General features: G+C 43.3%; 1 protein-coding gene and 1 non-coding gene across 3 annotated transcripts; both read left to right on the forward strand.

Annotated features, from left to right (window-relative positions):
* Positions 1–14: 14 nt before the first annotated feature.
* Positions 15–17,212, forward strand: PTCD3 (pentatricopeptide repeat domain 3). Of its 2 annotated transcripts, XM_009101396.4 has the most exons (24): positions 15–164; positions 1,804–1,853; positions 2,532–2,571; positions 3,610–3,655; positions 4,384–4,452; positions 4,896–5,000; positions 5,375–5,498; positions 6,143–6,261; positions 6,663–6,736; positions 6,999–7,086; positions 7,170–7,230; positions 7,513–7,595; positions 8,230–8,374; positions 8,980–9,030; positions 9,901–9,984; positions 10,856–10,884; positions 11,161–11,264; positions 11,967–12,045; positions 12,135–12,225; positions 12,855–12,940; positions 13,762–13,910; positions 14,746–14,787; positions 15,677–15,835; positions 16,538–17,212. In XM_009101396.4, exons 1-24 carry the CDS (start codon positions 73–75, stop codon positions 16,614–16,616), a joined length of 2,049 nt encoding a protein of 682 aa, XP_009099644.2. In that variant the 5' UTR covers positions 15–72; the 3' UTR covers positions 16,617–17,212. The 2 variants fall into 2 exon arrangements, 1 of the variants encoding a protein (XP_009099644.2); XR_007777534.1 differs by lacking the exons at positions 15,677–15,835; positions 16,538–17,212 and having other exon boundaries at positions 39–164; positions 13,746–13,910.
* On the forward strand, positions 7,304–7,445 carry LOC115485373 (small nucleolar RNA SNORD94). The gene has a single exon (XR_003946133.1). It is a non-coding gene; the product is annotated as a small nucleolar RNA SNORD94 (small nucleolar RNA).
* Positions 17,213–17,450: the final 238 nt, after the last annotated feature.

Consider the following 17,450-nt stretch of genomic DNA (forward strand, 5'->3'; position numbering starts at 1 on the left):
GAGGGGCCGTATCGGCGTCCACCCGCTGGCGGAGTGGTGCCGCCCGCCTTCCCAGAGGCCAGCGCGGGGGCCATGGCGGCGCGGCGAGTTGGGGGCGGCTGCTGGCAGCGGGCGCTGTGGCTGGGCCGGCGGTGCCGCCTCCCGGGCGGGCGGGAGAGCTACCGGTGAGGGGCTGCCGGGAGGGAAGGGACGGGTGGCGGAGACGGCACCGGGGAGGAATCGACGAACGGGCGGTGCTGGGTGTGTGTGGAGTGAGGCGGGAAGGGTTGCGCAGGCGCAGTGCGCGGTGGCTCGGCGTGGTCGGGGCGGCGTGGCGGGAGGGAGCGCCTTTTGTGGGGTTTTTATCGGCTTTTGATCGCCTTTCCCGGGATCTTCCCTGGTGTGAGGCGGCTCGGAGCTTCCCTGGGAGAGAGTTAGGGCGTCTAAGCGATTCCTAGAGCCGAGTCTCACGAAAAGCGGATGAGCACTTCGTTACGGAGGATGAGGAAACTGGGGCTGTTGAGCCTGGCCAAGGGAAGTTTGCGTATAGACTCCAAAACTGTGTTCCGGTATCTGAAGGGGGCCTTCCAAGAAGCCAAGGAGGAACTTTTGGTCAGGAATTGTAGTGATACGAGTAACAATGAATAATGAGTCCAGATCGAAATAGGAGAAGTTAAGATTAGATATTGGAAAGAAATTTTTTATTGTAGGAGTGCTGAGGCACTGTCACAGATTGCTCAGCGAAGTTGTGGATGCCCCATCCCTGTCAGTGTTCGAGGGCAGATTGGATAGAGCTTGGAGCAGCCCGGTCTGTGGAAGGTGTCCATACCTAGCAGAGGGGGAACAAGATCTTAAAGGTCCCTTAACACTCCATGACTGTATGCCATGGTTTTATTTAGAGGCTGTGTCACATGAAAAGGTCCCACTTCACTAGGTAATCGTTACTCATTTTTGGGGTGGCAAAATCATACTTAATCAGTTTCTGAGACGTCCCTGCTGCAGCTGGAATTGTGCAGTGCCACGGTAAAGCACAGAGCTGTGACTGCACCTGAACAGCCTCTCCCTCAGGGTCAAGGTCAGTGTGGAGGCACTGAAGGCCAGGGTTGCAGTAGAGCTTTACTGTCAGGTTGCTTCATGAGCAAAAGGAGTACAAGCATTTTACCATAAGCCTTAGTTTGTATTTAAAGCAGTAAAATGTGAACAGTGGTGAGCAAGACTTGAAGCAGTGAGCACAAAGCAGCTGCTTTGTGGTACTCAGCAAAGTGAGTCCATTTGTGTGCTGCAGCTCTGGTTTTGTGAGGAGCTTCTGCACTTCTGTAGAGACATGTGGACATCTGCAACTCACCAAGAATGATTCACTTGCATCATTACTCTGGGTTTTCTCCTTCTGTGAATACTACTCATGTCTAAAGTTATTTGTTGTTTTTTTTTTAATGCTGTTTTCAGAATGATCCTGTCTCTAAACCATAAGGAGTCTTTTCTGATTTATATTTGTGATTTTCTTTCTAAGATGCACTAGTTTGTGAAAATTACTGTAATATTATTATATCCCAATATTAAGTATTCACAGGTGGTTTTTTTTGTAGTAAAATTTTTCACATGCAAATTCTTTTCTCTTGAAATGAGGGCCTTAAGAGAAGCACCAAATATAAGTGTTATGGTAATAATTTGGAGTTAATAATAGGGCAACATTGCCAGTTACTCTAATGCACTCAGTTCCCTCTAATGTTTCAGTTAATTCTAACCTGTCGTATAGAATTTCATTATTCTGCTTTTGCTGTATTGCTGTGACAGCCATAAATTCAAACCCCTGGTTGTTTATAGGAGCTCTTCAAGTAGTCCTGCTCTGGGGAAGACTGTGGACAATTCACAAGGTAGGATGGCTTTATTACTGGTTCCTTGCATGTGTTTTTTTAATCTCCAGACAACACAGTGTATCAGGAGATAAAGATGATGTAAACACCGTCTTTGCTCTCCTTGGATTTTCTCTCTCCCTGTCTTCATTGTGCATAAGTTGTCTGGACTAACTTGCTTCCTTACCTCATCACCAATCAGCTCCATGCTCCAAGAACATGAACTGAGTTGTGGAGCTCCATCAGCCTATGTTAGACTGTGGTTTTAAAATCCTTATTTTAGTACTTTCAGCTGGATCAGCTTAACTCATCAGTTCTTGTAGAATATAGAATTGCTGGGATTGGAAAAGACCTCTGAGTTAGTGGAGTGCAGCTCTTAACCCAGTGCTGCCAAAGCACCTCTAAACCATGTCCCTAAGTGCCACATCAACATTCTTAAATCTCTCCAGGGATGGTGACTCCACCACTCCCCTGTTCCAGTGCTTGACAAGCCTTTCAGTGAATTTTTTCCTAATACCCAGTCCAAACTACCTGGTGCAACTTGAGGCCATTTGCACTTGTCTTATCACTTGGGAGACAAGGATTGGGGATTGTAGCAAGGTGGGATTGACCCCCCCCCCTTGCTACAACTTATGGGGTCAGAATTTTCTTTGGGCATCTCTTTGTTTCTAATGACCATTTTAATATTGTTTCTCACAGTAACTCAAGAAGAAATTGTGCTCCCCCGAAGGAAAACATGGTGAGTGTTTACTTTTGGAATTTTCACTTGGAAAAAAAACAGTGTTAACAGCTAAATGTAATCTCTCCACCAAAACTGAAAAAGAAAATTGAAGTTCCTGTATTCCTTGATGTAGTGTCCCACTAGGGATTCTCCTGCTGATTTGGAGCTCTGTGAATATTCTTGATTCTTACTCTCTCTGCAGATTATTCACACTGCGTTCCTGACTTTTCTTTTAAAAGCACTTACTACAACTGCATTTTTAAACATGGTTCTATTTCTTTGTAAAACATCACATTTGCTAAAGATCTGTAAAGCCAAGTTCATTTGGCTGTTTGCATGTGAATGTGTTTCTTCAGCAAAATAAAACTTGATTGTTGATGACTGACTGAATAAATGCTTAGAAACCACACAGCTGAACAAAACCTGTTTTGTTGGGAGCACTTAAGATGGAATTGCATGACTGTACAGCAAAAATTAAGTTTATGGTCAAATGGTGTCAGCATGTAAACCTGAAGTAAGGCCACCTTCACCTAAACACTTTCACTGGCCTTTCCTTCTTTGCTTGAAACAACCAAAGTTTTACGGTTCCACAGGCACAGGTGTCCTAAGATACTTGGTTTTGGTTAGGTTTATTTCTTCTTGCAAAGACATGTCTTCTAGAGTGACTTAATATATTTATCCCTTGGAGATGCTCTAGGAGCAGCATTCCACATAATTATTTTTGTGTCTCTTCCCTATGATCTTTCTTTGATAATGTATTATAAGGGCAGGAGTAATAGCTGTACTCTTCTGGTTATTACTCTTCAGTAATTGCTGATGCTCTTCTGGTTTTCCTCAAAATCTTTTTTTTTTCCTGGGATTGTTTAAGAACCGAGATCATTTTTGCATTTTCTCTTTCTTTGTGAGAAGTGCTGTTTTCTTAGTGCAGCAGAAACATTATTTCCTGGCGCTGAAAATCCTTGTGGGTTAGGATAATCTTTGCTTGTTCTCCAAACAATGTAATGCACAACACTCAAAGTCTGCAGCTGAGAATTAATCCAGCTCCTTTGTGCTTAGGGATAAGCTCGCCGTGCTCCAGACCTTGGCCTCTACTGTCAACAGGGTGAGTGGTTCTGTGGACCATGGAGGTGGGTCAGGGTGTCCATTCTGTGCAACACCCTTGTGCTCAGGAGGCCTTTCATTTCTACTTTGGCCATAAATGAGAGGTGAGATTCTCACATCAGGGATTTCACTTTGGCTCTGGGTGTTTTGCTGTGTCCTTAAAGCCTCATTCGTGTGCTAAGAGAGAGCTGCAGTTACCTGAGAAAGCTGCAGTGCTTTCTCAGTCCTCACTAACATAGGGAGCAAGTTCCTTCACCAGTTCAGCTTCCCAATCCAGAATGTCCTTCCCAATCAGTTCAGAAGGGCTTTAAAAAGTGCAATGAGTGTCTGCTCTTGCTGGGCAAAACCTGGAAATGCTGTGATGCTGTTATTAAATCCCATCTAACTTGAATTCTGGGAGTTGAATCAAAACTTGCCAAGTCCCATCAGCTTCCCAAGACTGTTACATTTGGGGTCCTACTTTGGAGGGCACTTCCTGCTTGATATATTTTAGGCAGGACCCTTTTGTCACCATATTAGCCTGCAAGTGTGTGTGTGTAAAATGGCAATATTTTTTAAGCTATTTCCAAACAGACTAAGCCTTTTTGAACAGGAGGAACTTCTGTAAAATATGCACTACTGAAGGTTATGATGGAAGGATTCCTTATGCCTTAAATTCCCTGAGGCAGTGTGTTGTGGCTGTGTGCACATAACTATAAACTTCTCATTGCTGGGCTCTTCTTTCTACAGGATCCTACTGCTGCACATTACATGTTCCAGGATGACCCTTTCCTGATCCCAAGAAATGCAGCTAATTCTGTAGGTATTTCCTTTCCCATCCTTGGTAGCTTCCCTCCTGCCTTTGTCTAGGCTGTGAATACTCCTACCTAACTGAAGCCTGGTTTAGATTACAGAAGAAAATGAGGTATCAGATTGCTTTCAGAATTTTCTCTTCTCTCTAAAATGAGATGGTTTTGAGCTTGAGGTAGTAGTGCAGCATTTCAGAGTCTGAACTGTGTCCCTTGACTAAGTAACAAGGAAGTAGAATACAATGGCATTTAAAGAATAGAGGTTCTTATACTGGCATGAATACCAGAATGTTTGTCTGAAATGTTGTCCCTGTGATTCTAGCAAGTTGAAAATTATGCATGAGTTTAATTTGATCCCATCAGAATATTCACTGTTAAATAAAATGTTTCTTCTGATTCTCAGCCTTGTAATTTTTGTATTTCTCCATCTTGTTCTGTCTCATTTCTATGCAGCGTCTGTATTCCTTGTCAAAGGAGTCTGGCAGAAATGCTGCAAAATACATCATAAAGAACTTTCCTCAGTATTTTGACAAGACTTTTGCAGAGCCCAACGTACCAGTAAGCTTTTTGTTCTTTATTCTCATTGTATTTGTGCTTTGTCACTGAAATCTACTGTTGGACTGGTCCAAAACTAAGATGAAGGGATTGAAACTTTTAAACTGTTTTGCAGACAGTATGAACGCAGTACTGTATTTCCATTATGTTTTTGTAGTGGACATTTTTCTTTGGGAATTCAGTATCATATCAGGTCCTTGAGATAAAAGTAGTGGTTTTTAGGTGTTGCTGCCTGGCACAAAGTGAGGGATGAGGATGTGTGTGGTCCTTCATCACCAAAAGGACTGCTGTTAGGCTGCAAGCAGTGTATTGGGCGAAGAGTAAGGATATATAGAGAAGGTTTGAATTTGTGACCAACTTCCATTGTTTGCTTTTAGTGCCTGATGCCTGAGACCCTCACCCCTCAGACTGAAGGAGTGAGTGAGGAAGCTCTGAGGGAGCGCATCCATCTCAGAATGGTGAAGGAGTCTGTGGACATGTTTGATCAGCTTCTACAGGCAGGTATGTCTACCTGCCAGGTCCTGTGGTGGAGCTCTACTTAAATTGTGCCAAAAATACTTCAGTAGCTGCCACAGGCTATGGAGACAATTTTGTGACTCTGTTGCTTCTTTTGCAGCTGACTCTGGTCTGGTGAAGTGGAATTCTCTGAAATCTTAGCCACTGCTTTTCTGACAATTGCTCTCCTATCACTTTGGTGATAGGAGAGCAATTGGCTTCTTGAAGAGGAAGCAGATTAAATACTTTTGATTTTGAAAGTTCATTGAAAGTGAAACATGCAGTGTTCTTCACAGCAGGGTGTATCCTAGGAAGAGTTATGAAAAGCACTAGAAATTTCAGATGTTGTGTTCGGCTTGTGCTGCTTCACAGTTCTGGCTGAGAGCTGTCACTTCTTTCTCCTACTTGATCAGGAAAACTCTACCCTTTCAGTGGCTTCAGTAGAAAAACATACTCTAGTTCAGTGTTAAAATTGTTTCCTGTGATGACTGGGTTTGTGGCAGTACTGGTGTCACAGCAGGGTTAGGGACTTGCTAGAAAATGTCTTTGTGTTGGAAGAGAGCACAGTGGTGTTCAGAGGTTTTCTATATGGCTGTAGAATGGTTAGCTCTTTGCTTTCTCTGACTGTCATAAATTCTCATTTTCTAAAGGTACCCCTGTGTCTCTGGAGACCACAAACAGCCTTTTAGATTTGTTATGCTTCTATGGAGATGGTGAACCTACTCCTGAAAAAGAGCAGGAAGAAAAAGAGGTTTTGGAAGAAGCAGGGGTATGGAAAACTTGTTGATCTCTATTTATTTATTTCATGCATAGTGGGAGTATATTGAGGTGACATCAAGATTTTTGTACTGTCTGCGTGGGAGATGCCATGAGGTGGATCAGATGCAGACAACATTCCCAGGAGATACTTCTGTTACAAAAATCTATGACTTACCTAGTAGCCACAGTAGTTTGTGTAAAGATATTAATATATTTAATAACATAAACATAATTTTCAATCTAGCTATTGCTTCCTGAATGTTATGATAGAAATTATTCCCATTATATATAAGCCATTATAAAACATCTTGGTCCATGTTGCTGAACTTCAGTTTTGCTAGCAAGTCATGTTATTTGATGTTAAATCATAATTTAACTCTGAGAAACTTCTTTTTGCCAAAATCTCTCCAGGTGGATGCTTCAGAACAGAAAGCTCCAAAGAGACAATTTCAAAGAGGATCACAGGCATCTGGCCCCAGATGGAGGTATAGAAGATGTTGCCTATATTCCCATATTCCATGGGTTGTACAGTTGTCTTGTTGTAGAACAGAGCTAAGTCTTTTAGCAGCGCACACTCACAGGTACTACTTTTTAAATAAACCTGTGTTTGGTGATCTTTTAAAGTGCTCATGGAAATCTGGCAGGTGATTGTAGAATAGTTTCATATTTTGTTATGCATGTTGAATCCTTTTCCTAAGAGTATCTTTTATTTGGTTCTTTAACATTTATCTTGTTCACTGGTTCTAGGGAGAACAGCCATGCTGAAAGGATATTTAAGATAATGCCAGAGAAGAATGCACACTCCTATTGCACAATGATCCGTGGGATGGTGAAGGTAAAGTAATTCTTCAGTGCTGGGGGTGTTTTCAGCTTTTGAAATCTCACATACTCAGAGATGGTTTATTTTTGTTTTTGCAGCATGGGGCTTATTCTAAAGCTTATGACATGTACATAGACTTGCTGAATGAAAGGCACAAGGGTGAGTGTCTCCTGGCTGTGCTTTGTGGTGTCCTGAGTAAAGGAAGCCCCTGTTGGGCACAGAGTGTTTGTTCATGGCAGTGATGATTGGCGCAGGGGTACGGACCTCAGCTGGATCATGGGAGCTGAATGCAAACTGGCAATTCCAGTGCAGCTGGCGTGTGGCTGGCTCACTGGAAACAGGTTTGCATGAGACTTTGCCAGAAACTGAGCCATGCTAGAACAAACTGTTTCCTATAGGCTATAAATTGTCATTTTAAATGGATTATCTTACATTTTCCAGCTGATGTACACACCTTCAATGCACTGATCAGAGCAGTCCCATATCTGAAGGAGAGGTTTGTAGAAAGATGGGAATTAGCCAAGGTAAGGAGGGTAGAGCAAAATGGGTGGTGAAGTGGTAGGAGTGGGCTGTTTTACTAATAAAGAGTCTGCCTTATTAGTAAAATTTTGCAGTTGTTGGAAGATCAAAAGCAAGAATTTTGTCCCCAGATACTAATCTCTGCTGTAGAGGAAGTACAGTAGTTTAAACCAAAAAGGTAACTGTGGAGGAATGGCAAATGTAAAAAATCCAGCCTTGCCTTGTGAGAACATACCTGATCCAAGAACTGCCTGGATAGAAAGTAATTGGGGAAATTACTTCTGGGAGATAAAATAAATGAACAATTTTAGATTAAAACTCTGAATTTTAATTCATGGTGTTATGACAGAAATGGAATTTTGAGTTTTAATGATGCATCAGTAAGGGAAAATATTATATAACTAAAAAATTTTCCATAATGTCCTAGAGACAATTCTCCAGGATTTATTCTGATGTAATGTAGCCTTGGGTTTTGGTCATTAACAGTTAGGTAGTACTGATTAAATACTCAGTTAAAGCAGAGTAATTCACTTAATGGGGTGAGAAGGCTTAGGTTGAGGAAATGTATGTATAACCCACCTGAAAGAACTGTGATCCATAACATGTGAAGCACTAAGGATTTGGGAATTTTGTTTTAAGGACTTCCTGACTCACATGGCTCAACAGAAAGTGCAACCAACTCTGCTGACTTTTAATTCTGTACTGAAGAGCCTGAGAAGATGTGGTGGTGTGGGCAGAACTATGTCTTTATTTGTATTAAAGGAAATGGAAGCACTTGATATAGGTAAGAGAACCAGAGTATTTATTATATGCAGTGATTATGATATTCCAGTGCCACCTTCAGAACAGAACAGTTAACACAGGAGTTCAGCACCACACAAAGTGGTGGTTATTCCCTGACTCCAGGGGAGGTGTACTTCCCAAGCTTCCTAAGCCAGTTCAGGTCTATAGATCTACATCTCTACAGAAAAAAGCTTTTCATCTAGATGATGATGTTTTTCTTCCAAATAAGTATTGCAGAAACAGAATATTTCTAGAATTGATGTCCCATGGGCTGTGCTTTGTCCCCATAACATGCTTGTTGATAGGCTAAAGATCACATTCATGAGCAAAAGGAAAACTAGCTGTGAAGTATATCTGATTTTAATTTAGAGCAGGGAAGCTTGGCTGCTCCCCCATAGGAAGAGGATGCCCCAACTGGTGGTCCAGTGTTGGATATCGCCTCTCCCAGGCATGTGTAGTGAGCTCTGGTCCAGCATTAGGGTGGGTAGGGAGAGATATTAGTAAATTCATGCATGCTCCCTGACTGGAGGAGCAGACTGTGAATTGGAGCAGTGGCACAAAGCTCACCAGGAGTGTTGCAGTGACTGCAATGTTTTTGCTTTCCAGAGCCCAGCCTTGCATCTTATGATCATCTGCTCTCCGTGTATTACAAAGGCGGTACGTGCACCATCGGCTTGGCCACTAATGTGCCTCGTGTAGCAGCTGCTCTGATGCTTTTCACATGTGATGGGTGAAAGGAGTTCACTTATGGATTGAAAGACAGCCTTTAATGGGTGTGATCTTACTGTTCCCTGTGCTGCCTGATTCTGCTTGGGTGAAAAGAAAGGATAACCTCATACAGGGAGTTAATGCTACTCAGTCACTGTGGAGGCTGGATCTCACCACAGTGTGTGATTTCATATTGTGCCACTCACGGGAGTTTGTTTTCCTGCAACAGTTCTACTGTGCATTAGAGTTGTCATGAAAAGCAGCTGTGTTAGAAGACAGGAACCCAACTGTTTAGGATCCCATGCCCGTAGACTTTTGGCTATAGGAAGAGAATAGGCAAAGTAGCCATAACTGCAGTCCTTGTGTTTTAAGAAATGTAAAGGAATTGTTCTGGAGTCTCTCTAGGTTTGGTTCTGGAGTTTGGGGGTTTATTTAATTTCAAATTTTTGTTTGTTTATATATAACCATAAAGCATATTTATATAATATACTTTAAAAGTATTAAAAGTATTTAAAGTATAAATACTTCGCTTTTTCTAATGCAATCTTCTAATAGACAAACTTCCAGGCCTGTTTAATTCCTTGCTAGAAAGCACTTCTGTCTTTCTGAATCTGCCCTCCTGATGTGGATATCTGGCAATAGCAGGGCAAATTTTAGAGCAAATTAAATTGCAGCTGGTGTGGAGCACCACAGAAGTTACATTTGTTTAAAATGATGTGCTTGTTCCCAATTTCATATTGTATTTGCAGACTGATGCTCTTCACAAGGATGTACTTGGCGCAACTGAGATGTGATGTTATTTGTCTCTTTGTCCCACAGTTGATGCTCAGTCATCAGACATTATCTCTGAGGTGTTAAATGAGGTTGAAAAGCGAAGTTTCACTGCTCAGGACCCTGATGACGGTAAGGATTTTAAACTTGAGTGAAAAGGTACCTGTGAATGTCAGGTAGTTTTACTAGGCTAGGATAAATATATGCAGCTTGCTTCTCTCAGTCCCTGCTGATATTTCTGGAGAAAAAGTGCAAATTCCAGTGTTGGGAATTATGCTGTGCATTGCTGCACTGGCTTCTGTGTGAAAGTAGGTGTGTAGCTTGTGTGAATGATCATTTTAAGTCCATGTGATAAAAATCCCAGAGTTATTTACAAGAGCAGTTTAAGGGGGAGCAGTTCCATGAAATGATGCACATCAGGTGAATGGCAGGGTTTTGTTGTAGATGTGGTGTGAGTTTTCCTATTTTAGTTCTTCCTAATCCTGTTCAGAAAATTTCATTAAATAAAACTTCTTGGGAAACTGAAGTGTGAGTCTGAAGGAGGGATATATCCTGAACTTCCCATATGTTACTGGCTCTTTCTGCTATTTGTACGTCCACAGCTTTGCCCTGGGAAGTTCATAAACCTTTCTGTAGGTTTGGAGGCAGATGCAGCTTTCATCTGAAGATGGGTTTGGCAAAGAAAGATCTCTAGAAAACGTGGTGTTAATGGAGTGTTGAAGGCCACTCTTCATCAACTTCCTTTGCTTCTGTCCTGCTAGATGTGTTAAACTTTCTTTCTGTGCTCTGAGTTGTTGCTAGAAGTGTATAAAAATCCCCACCCAACTCATGCCATGCCAAAGACTACCAAGAAAGAAAAGAGCTCTGCTATATTGTCAAACTGAGCTGCAGACTGAGCTTCTAATTGAACATACCTCATCCATCCTTTGGGAGGGTGGGTTAATGAGCTGCTTTGTCTCCTTGGAAGCTTGAAGTTAACAGAGTTTTGTTTGCTCCCTTTCAGCCAACTTCTTTAACACCGCCATGCAAGTGGTAAGTGCCTCTTCCTTGCCATCAGAATTCCTTTGAGCTCCTCCAGCTCTTGGAGAATTGCCTGTGAGTTTACATCCTGTCATACAAGGTTTAGCTTTCAGTGTCTCCCATTTTCATCTGTGCTCATCACCTCCTTCTTTCTGACATAATTCTGCAGTTCTTTGCTTGACCTCTCCCTAACTGGTAATTTGCATGCCTGTGATATGTGCAGGTACCTCTGTGACTCTTGCGAGTTACATTTGGTAACAGCTTCCAAATCTGACTGGTTTATTGCAGTGCTGTGATCTCAAGGATATCAAGCTTGCCTATCAGTTAAATAAGGCCCTGGAGAAGGGAGACAACTGGAAGTTCTTGGATGTGGATCGGTCAAATGGCTACTGGTGAGTGAAGTGGAGGTTGTAGTCAGCATCTTGTCTGGTGTTGTCAGCTTCAATACAAACTAGGATTCAGACATTGAGCACCAGCTGGTTAATGTGTGTCCAGTTTGGGAATTAGATCCTTCATAAGAGCAGTGATTGCTTAGGATTTATTTTCAGTTTGTGGCCTGTGAACTGAAGTCCAGTGTCTTGGAGCATCAGTTTATCTCAACACCCACCCAACAACTAGAACAACCAGTTGGGGGTTCTACCATTTTGTTGTGTACCATGGATGGCAGCTTTGGAGGTAACACCAAAACAGCATAATTTCTTTGTGTAGGGATGTTTTCCTAGTCAGTGCACTGGATCAAGGACTCAGGCTTGTCTTGTGAACTTGCATAAGTAACAAGGTTAATTTAGTTCAGTTTATATCCAAAAGTTGCATTTGAGACAGATTCAGGTACCTTAAAACTGGCGTCAGGCAGTAAGATTGCTTTTTCAACATATTTTAAAACAGAGTGGTCTGATTTAGTTCTGCCAATAATCTGCTGTCAGCATGAAGCTGTTGTAAGAAACACTGCTGCTCTTCTGATTGCATGGAGTGTGGCAACCAGTGAAATGTCCTTGATGTGCAATACAAATCTGATCAGCACACCATCATTTGCTGGTACTTACATCGTTTGCTTGATCTAATCATCACTGAATTAGGATGTTTTTTCTCTCTAGGTCAAAATTCTTTTCATTGTTGTGCATGATGGAACAAATTGAGGTGGTGTTGAAGTGGTACAAAGAAATGTCATCTTCAGTAAGTGTGCACCATGGTAGGAGCTGCAGCTTTTCCATGGAGAAATGGAGCAGTCACAGGTGACTGAAATGATTCTCTTCCTTCATCAGCTCTTCTATCCATCTCCTAAAAATATATTGGACCTCCTTCAAGCACTGGATGCAGCCAACCAGTTGGAAGTGATCCCTTCAGTCTGGGAAGGTCAGTGATGGCCACATGGCTTCATAGGCAGTTTGTCTGACAAATGCCAGGAGCAGTGCTAAGTTGGAGCTAGTTTGGAAACTTCCCATTGCTTGGAGTAGCCATGATAAGGTGCCGTGCTTGCCTGTGGTATTGAATCATCTGGACCCTCTGCAGATCCTTGGTTAAGATTTAATCTAGCCCCCAAAAAATAATGAGTCGCTCCTTAATCCTCAGCAGATGGTGGTGGTGGGTTCTGGCTGTGGGGGGTTGTGGGCCTCACTGTCCAGCAGCAGTTCAGGTCCATGTTCCCCCTGAGGGCTGGTAATTGATGTTACAGACAGTGCTCTGTGTGATCTGTGACAGGGTCATCACCACCACCAGGCTGATCAGTGTAGGGGACCTTGAGGGCCATTATCTAGGGGAGTAGTTGGAAATCTTGAGACCAGCAGGGAAGGTTAGAAGAAATCAGATTAGTTCATGTGTTTGGTGCACAGGATCTCATAATGAGGGGAAAGAAAGGGAACTAAATGTGGCCTGCTCAGTCACAGAGAGTGGTTCTGCCTTGTTAAATTGTGCTGACCGTATTGCCAGGATTTAGGAACAGGGGTACTGGTCACACCTACCAACTTCTGCCTCCTTCTAAACAGATGTGAAACAGCTGGGGTTTAACAGGAGACAAGACCTGTTGGAGGAGTTCTTGTCTTTGATGAGCAGGGACCAGCACCCCAGTGAGGTAAGGAAGCTGATAACACCCATGAACAACCACTTGCTGGCTCCTCCCCTGTGAGATGGTGGAGGGAACTGGGACAGTAAAAGGGCAGAGCTCAAGCTCAATTACCATTTCCTGTCAAAGGCAGGTGTTCAGCCATCCCTAGGAAAGCCAGGCTCCTGGAAAGCTCGTGTAGAACAATTACTTGGGAACTCAAACACCATCACTTCAAATGTATTCCCCATTCCTCCTTTCCCCAGCTTTATCTGCTGAGCATGACATCCTGTGGTCTGAAATATCCCTTGGGCATTTAGGGCCAGCTGTCCCAGAGGTGTCCCCTCCCAACTGCTTGTTGTGCCACACACCTTGTGCACCCCCAGCCCACTCCCTGGTGGGGGAGCTTTGATGCTCTTTAAGCACTGCCCAGCAATAACAAAAATATCCCTGTGTTACCAACATACTTCCCACCTTAAATACAAAACACAGCCCACAGGATCCCTTACCAGGGTTTGGAGAAGTAATGCAGCCCAACCAGCTGTATCTCTGGGGAAGAACATGGCAGAATCCAGGGATTTTTGCAAAGGATTTCATTGCAGTAGTTGCTTTCTCAAGCTGCAGGGTGTTGAAGGTGAATACAGCTGTCCCTGCAAAGCCACCTTGCAGCTTGCCTAGTGGGGACAGCCGTCCTGACAGAAGTGACAGATTTGTCTCCCAGTGTAGCAGCTGTTAATTCACAAATATAAATCACATACAGAGCAAACCTACAGGAGCTGCAGGAGAAATTGCCCTGAAAAGCTTCTGTTAATTTCACAGGTTTTGTTCTTCACAGCACAATGTTTTCACAGATTCAGCTGGCATTTGCCAAGTGTGCTGAAGAAATCAAAGCTGTCCATGAGCCTGCTGGGCCAGGGCAGGTCCCGCTGGAGTGGACAGGGAGTGCTCTGGGCCACGTCGTGGTGCTGTTTTCCAGGGCTGGGAGAACCCAGGAAGCCTGGTATGTGTGGGCTCTCTGAGCTCTGGGCTTGCTGACACTGCAACTCAAAGCTTAATCACAAAAAGCAAAAATTAATGACCTATGTCTTGGAATGCCAGTGCAGACAAAGGGAGGGGATAAAGCCTGCAGGGAGTGTGATGGGTTTTTTCCCTTGTTATTGTTCCTTCTTGACACCAAGTTACAGTTGTCTGTCTTAAAAATGGTTTAGAAACTAATGTAGTATCTGGTGTAGAGCTTTCTACAGCTGCTTATGGCAAGGTGTGGTCTGACAATCACTTCCCTGAGTGCCAACAACTTGCCATTTTTTATTTTTAGAACTCTTTGGAATTCAAATTGATAAAGAGATTAATAATTTTTTAATTAGCAGCAGTCCTAATTAAAACTCTAAATAGACTATTTTTAGAACTCTGATAGCTAGTATTTACTGTCCTAGATGCTCTAAACTTGAAATACAGGTTAAAATATCTAGCCTCCGATATAAGGTTTTGAGCTATTTTCTGTTAAATACAGATGTTCAGTGTACAGTGATTCATTTGAAACAAAGAAGTAGCAACAAAGGAGTCTTTAAAATACTAAAACTATGTAGTAATTTAAAATTGCCACCAGCTACACTTGCCATTTTCTGCAGAGTTTAAGATACTTTGTGTTAAACTAATCAGTGAAGTTAGCTGGTACAGATTGCATTTGCAAGGATACAGCATGAGATCCATGGGGAAGATTGTTTCATGAATTTAAAACACCTATGTTTCAGTGGAGGCTCATCCAAGAGGTTGAATATCTGTCTGCTCCTTTTATGTGTCATTTAAAAATTATTCTTTTGTTTTCTTTTGAACAGGAACATGATGGAGCATTTCCAGAAAATCAATAGGATTCCCACGTAGGTATTTTTAGGTTCTTCAGTTACTGAGTCTCCCCTTTGGCTGAGATCCTGAGTTTCTGTTCAGGGATGAAGGAATAGTTTGGGATGGAAGGGACTTTTAAAGGTCAGGTAGTCCAATCTCCAGTTGTAACTGATAGTAGTGGTCCATTTATTTCCAGAACATGCATGTGTGTCTGTCCCTGTGAATGTGGCTGTTTGTTTATCCAGTGGAAATACTCCAAGAGCTTTCTGTCTTGGAATATATGTTTCAAACATGTTGAAAGTGCAAAGTGGAAGGGAGGGAAGTGGTTGCTGTCTGAAGCTCTGGGCCATGGAGAGCAGTGCCACTGATGAACTCAGCTGTGCAAAATCAGTCTGAGCAGGACTCACAAACATCTGGTTTCCCACGTGCTCAGAAATATTCCAGTGTGCTCTTAACCAAGCACAGGTGTTTCAGAGGTGCCTGGATTTCTGAAAACAAGTTTATCAAGTCAAATGCTAAATCATAGGTGGTTCCCTGTTAGGCTACAGCAGCTTGCTTGCCTCAGGATTCTGGAGGGAATTGTTTGAAGTAGAACACAAATTCTAAGGAATAGTAATGGGTTTTGTTTGGGTGGGGTTTTTTTTAAATAAAGTTGGAGCTTGCCCCAGTGAACACCATGAGGGTGTGTGGTACCAAAGGCTACACACCTAGTGGCACTCTGTGCCTGCTCTCTTCTGCTGGGACAGAAGTTGCCAAACTTACCACATAGCCTTCCCTCTGTACCAGAGGTGGGGTTCCTGGCAAGAGCAGAGATGAACTGGTAGATCTGATAATGTCATCTTCTCTCCCTCTCTAAAGCATGGGCTGTAGATTAATGGGTGCCTCTCCTGTGACCCTGAGAACAGTTCCCATTTGCCTTTGCAGTGACAAAGTGATGGATGAGTTCTTGAACTGTGCTAAGCAAACCAATAGCCCAGATGAGGCAATTAAGATGGTAAAGCTGGCAGCATCCCTTGGGCTTCCTTTATCTCAAAGGCTGAAAAGCAGAACGGAGGAGGAATTTGAACTCTCTGAAACACAGAAGTAAGTTGAAATGTTTCATGTTCTTGCTGAAGGGCTACAGAAGACAGGGCCTTGGAGGGGCAGTGCCTTTGGAAAGGCTTCTCTGACAAGGGAGCAGACAAATGGCTTCAGAATGACGGGCTGGTGTGTTGAGTCCAGGACTGAAATGGCTCCTCATTTTTGATTCCATGCTGTATCCATCCTACCTTGGAGGGAAGAGAATTTTCCATGGTGGGGTTAGCCCTATCCACTGCTCAGTCCTGCTATTGCCTTTCTTTCCTGGAATCTTTTCCTAGCTAGGTCTGGCTGCCTGAAGACACTGCTGCAGCCCAGTAGAAGCAGGGGGTGGTACAGGATGGCCCTGCATGTGGCTGCCAGGTTCTGAGGCTTGTGGTCTCCTCTCACTGCACTGCTATAGCCAAGCCCAGATGATCCTCAGATGGTGATCAGGGCTTGAGGGACCACAGTTTAGAGCCAGATATGCTCCAAGGCAATAAATACAAGCCCAGCATCCCTGACAGCTGGCTCACCACTTGGAGGGGCGGCTGAAGGAGTTGGCTTTCCCAAGAGGATGTGCTTCCACCAAATGCTGGATGCACTTGTCCTTTGAGGACAGTAGGCATTCATTAGACAGCCCATAATGTTCTCTGTGTTTGCCTTGTGTTTGGGGATCTCTTTTCAAGCACACAGGTGACTGACTGACTGATCTGTTTGAAATCACAGGAAGACACTGGAGAGTATCAAGTGGGATGGTGACAGCAGCGATAGTGACAGTGACAGTAGTGACAGTGACCGTGAGTAGCTGTCCCTCTTCCCTTCCTCTTGGGAAAACTGGGAGCAACTGTTGCCAGATACCAGGAGTCTTTGGAAGGAGTGGAATTACTGAAGGAATGGCTTCTGGAAGGTGCTGCAGCGCTGATGAATGCTCTGAGTGTTCTGACACCGGACCTGCTTGGCAAGACACAATCCTCATGTCCCAGCTGGAAGCTGTTAAATCTTCTTGGTAATGTGGGACACAGTGTGGGCTGCCCCAGGTCTCCTCCCTAGCACCCCCTGCAAGAGCTGGCTCCTGATAAACAGCATCACTGAGGGTTGGAGGGGTTCTGTGCACCCTGGAGGCTGCTCAGGCAGGCAAAAGACTTCCACAGCTCCAGCAAGACTTCTCATGGGCCTCCTGTCACTCGACCCTGCACCAGATGTAACTCCTTTCCAGCTAACTTTGCTGAACTACTCAAATACCATGTTTACTCTGTATATAAACATTGAAGTAATGCAATAGCCAGCACCTGTCGTGTTATTTCTCATCCTTTTGGTGTTTTGGGACAGGTGTTGGAGTCTACATGTTAAATTATACTTTGTACAGCTGGAAACTGTCTCTAATAAATGACTGACCTTAAAGCTGGCTGTATTCTGTTAATCCTTGAGCAAAAACTGGTTGAACCAAAGTTTACCCTTCTGGTAGAAATACCTGGTGTTAGAGAACTACAGCAGAGCAGCTCGGACAAGAAACCTACCAGGGCAGAAATCTAGGACAGGATGTGCTCTTACACCAGTTTTGTACATATCCTGTACTCAAAGATAGGTTCATTTTTTTTTTAATGGTGTACAAATTTATAAATCACATCAGTGAGTTCTT

This window comes from Serinus canaria, chromosome 4 (assembly GCF_022539315.1).
Source record: "Serinus canaria isolate serCan28SL12 chromosome 4, serCan2020, whole genome shotgun sequence".
In the NCBI taxonomy this organism is placed as follows: domain Eukaryota; kingdom Metazoa; phylum Chordata; class Aves; order Passeriformes; family Fringillidae; genus Serinus; species Serinus canaria.

Bases quoted from the DNA above. Each gene is read 5' to 3' on its own strand.
- PTCD3 (XM_009101396.4), top strand. From the start codon at position 73: ATGGCGGCGCGGCGAGTTGGGGGCGGCTGCTGGCAGCGGGCGCTGTGG. The intron at 5,001-5,374 runs GTAAGCTTTTTG...GTTTGCTTTTAG, and splicing joins TTGCAGAGCCCAACGTACCA to TGCCTGATGCCTGAGACCCT. The intron at 12,046-12,134 runs GTAAGTGTGCAC...TTCCTTCATCAG, and splicing joins ACAAAGAAATGTCATCTTCA to CTCTTCTATCCATCTCCTAA.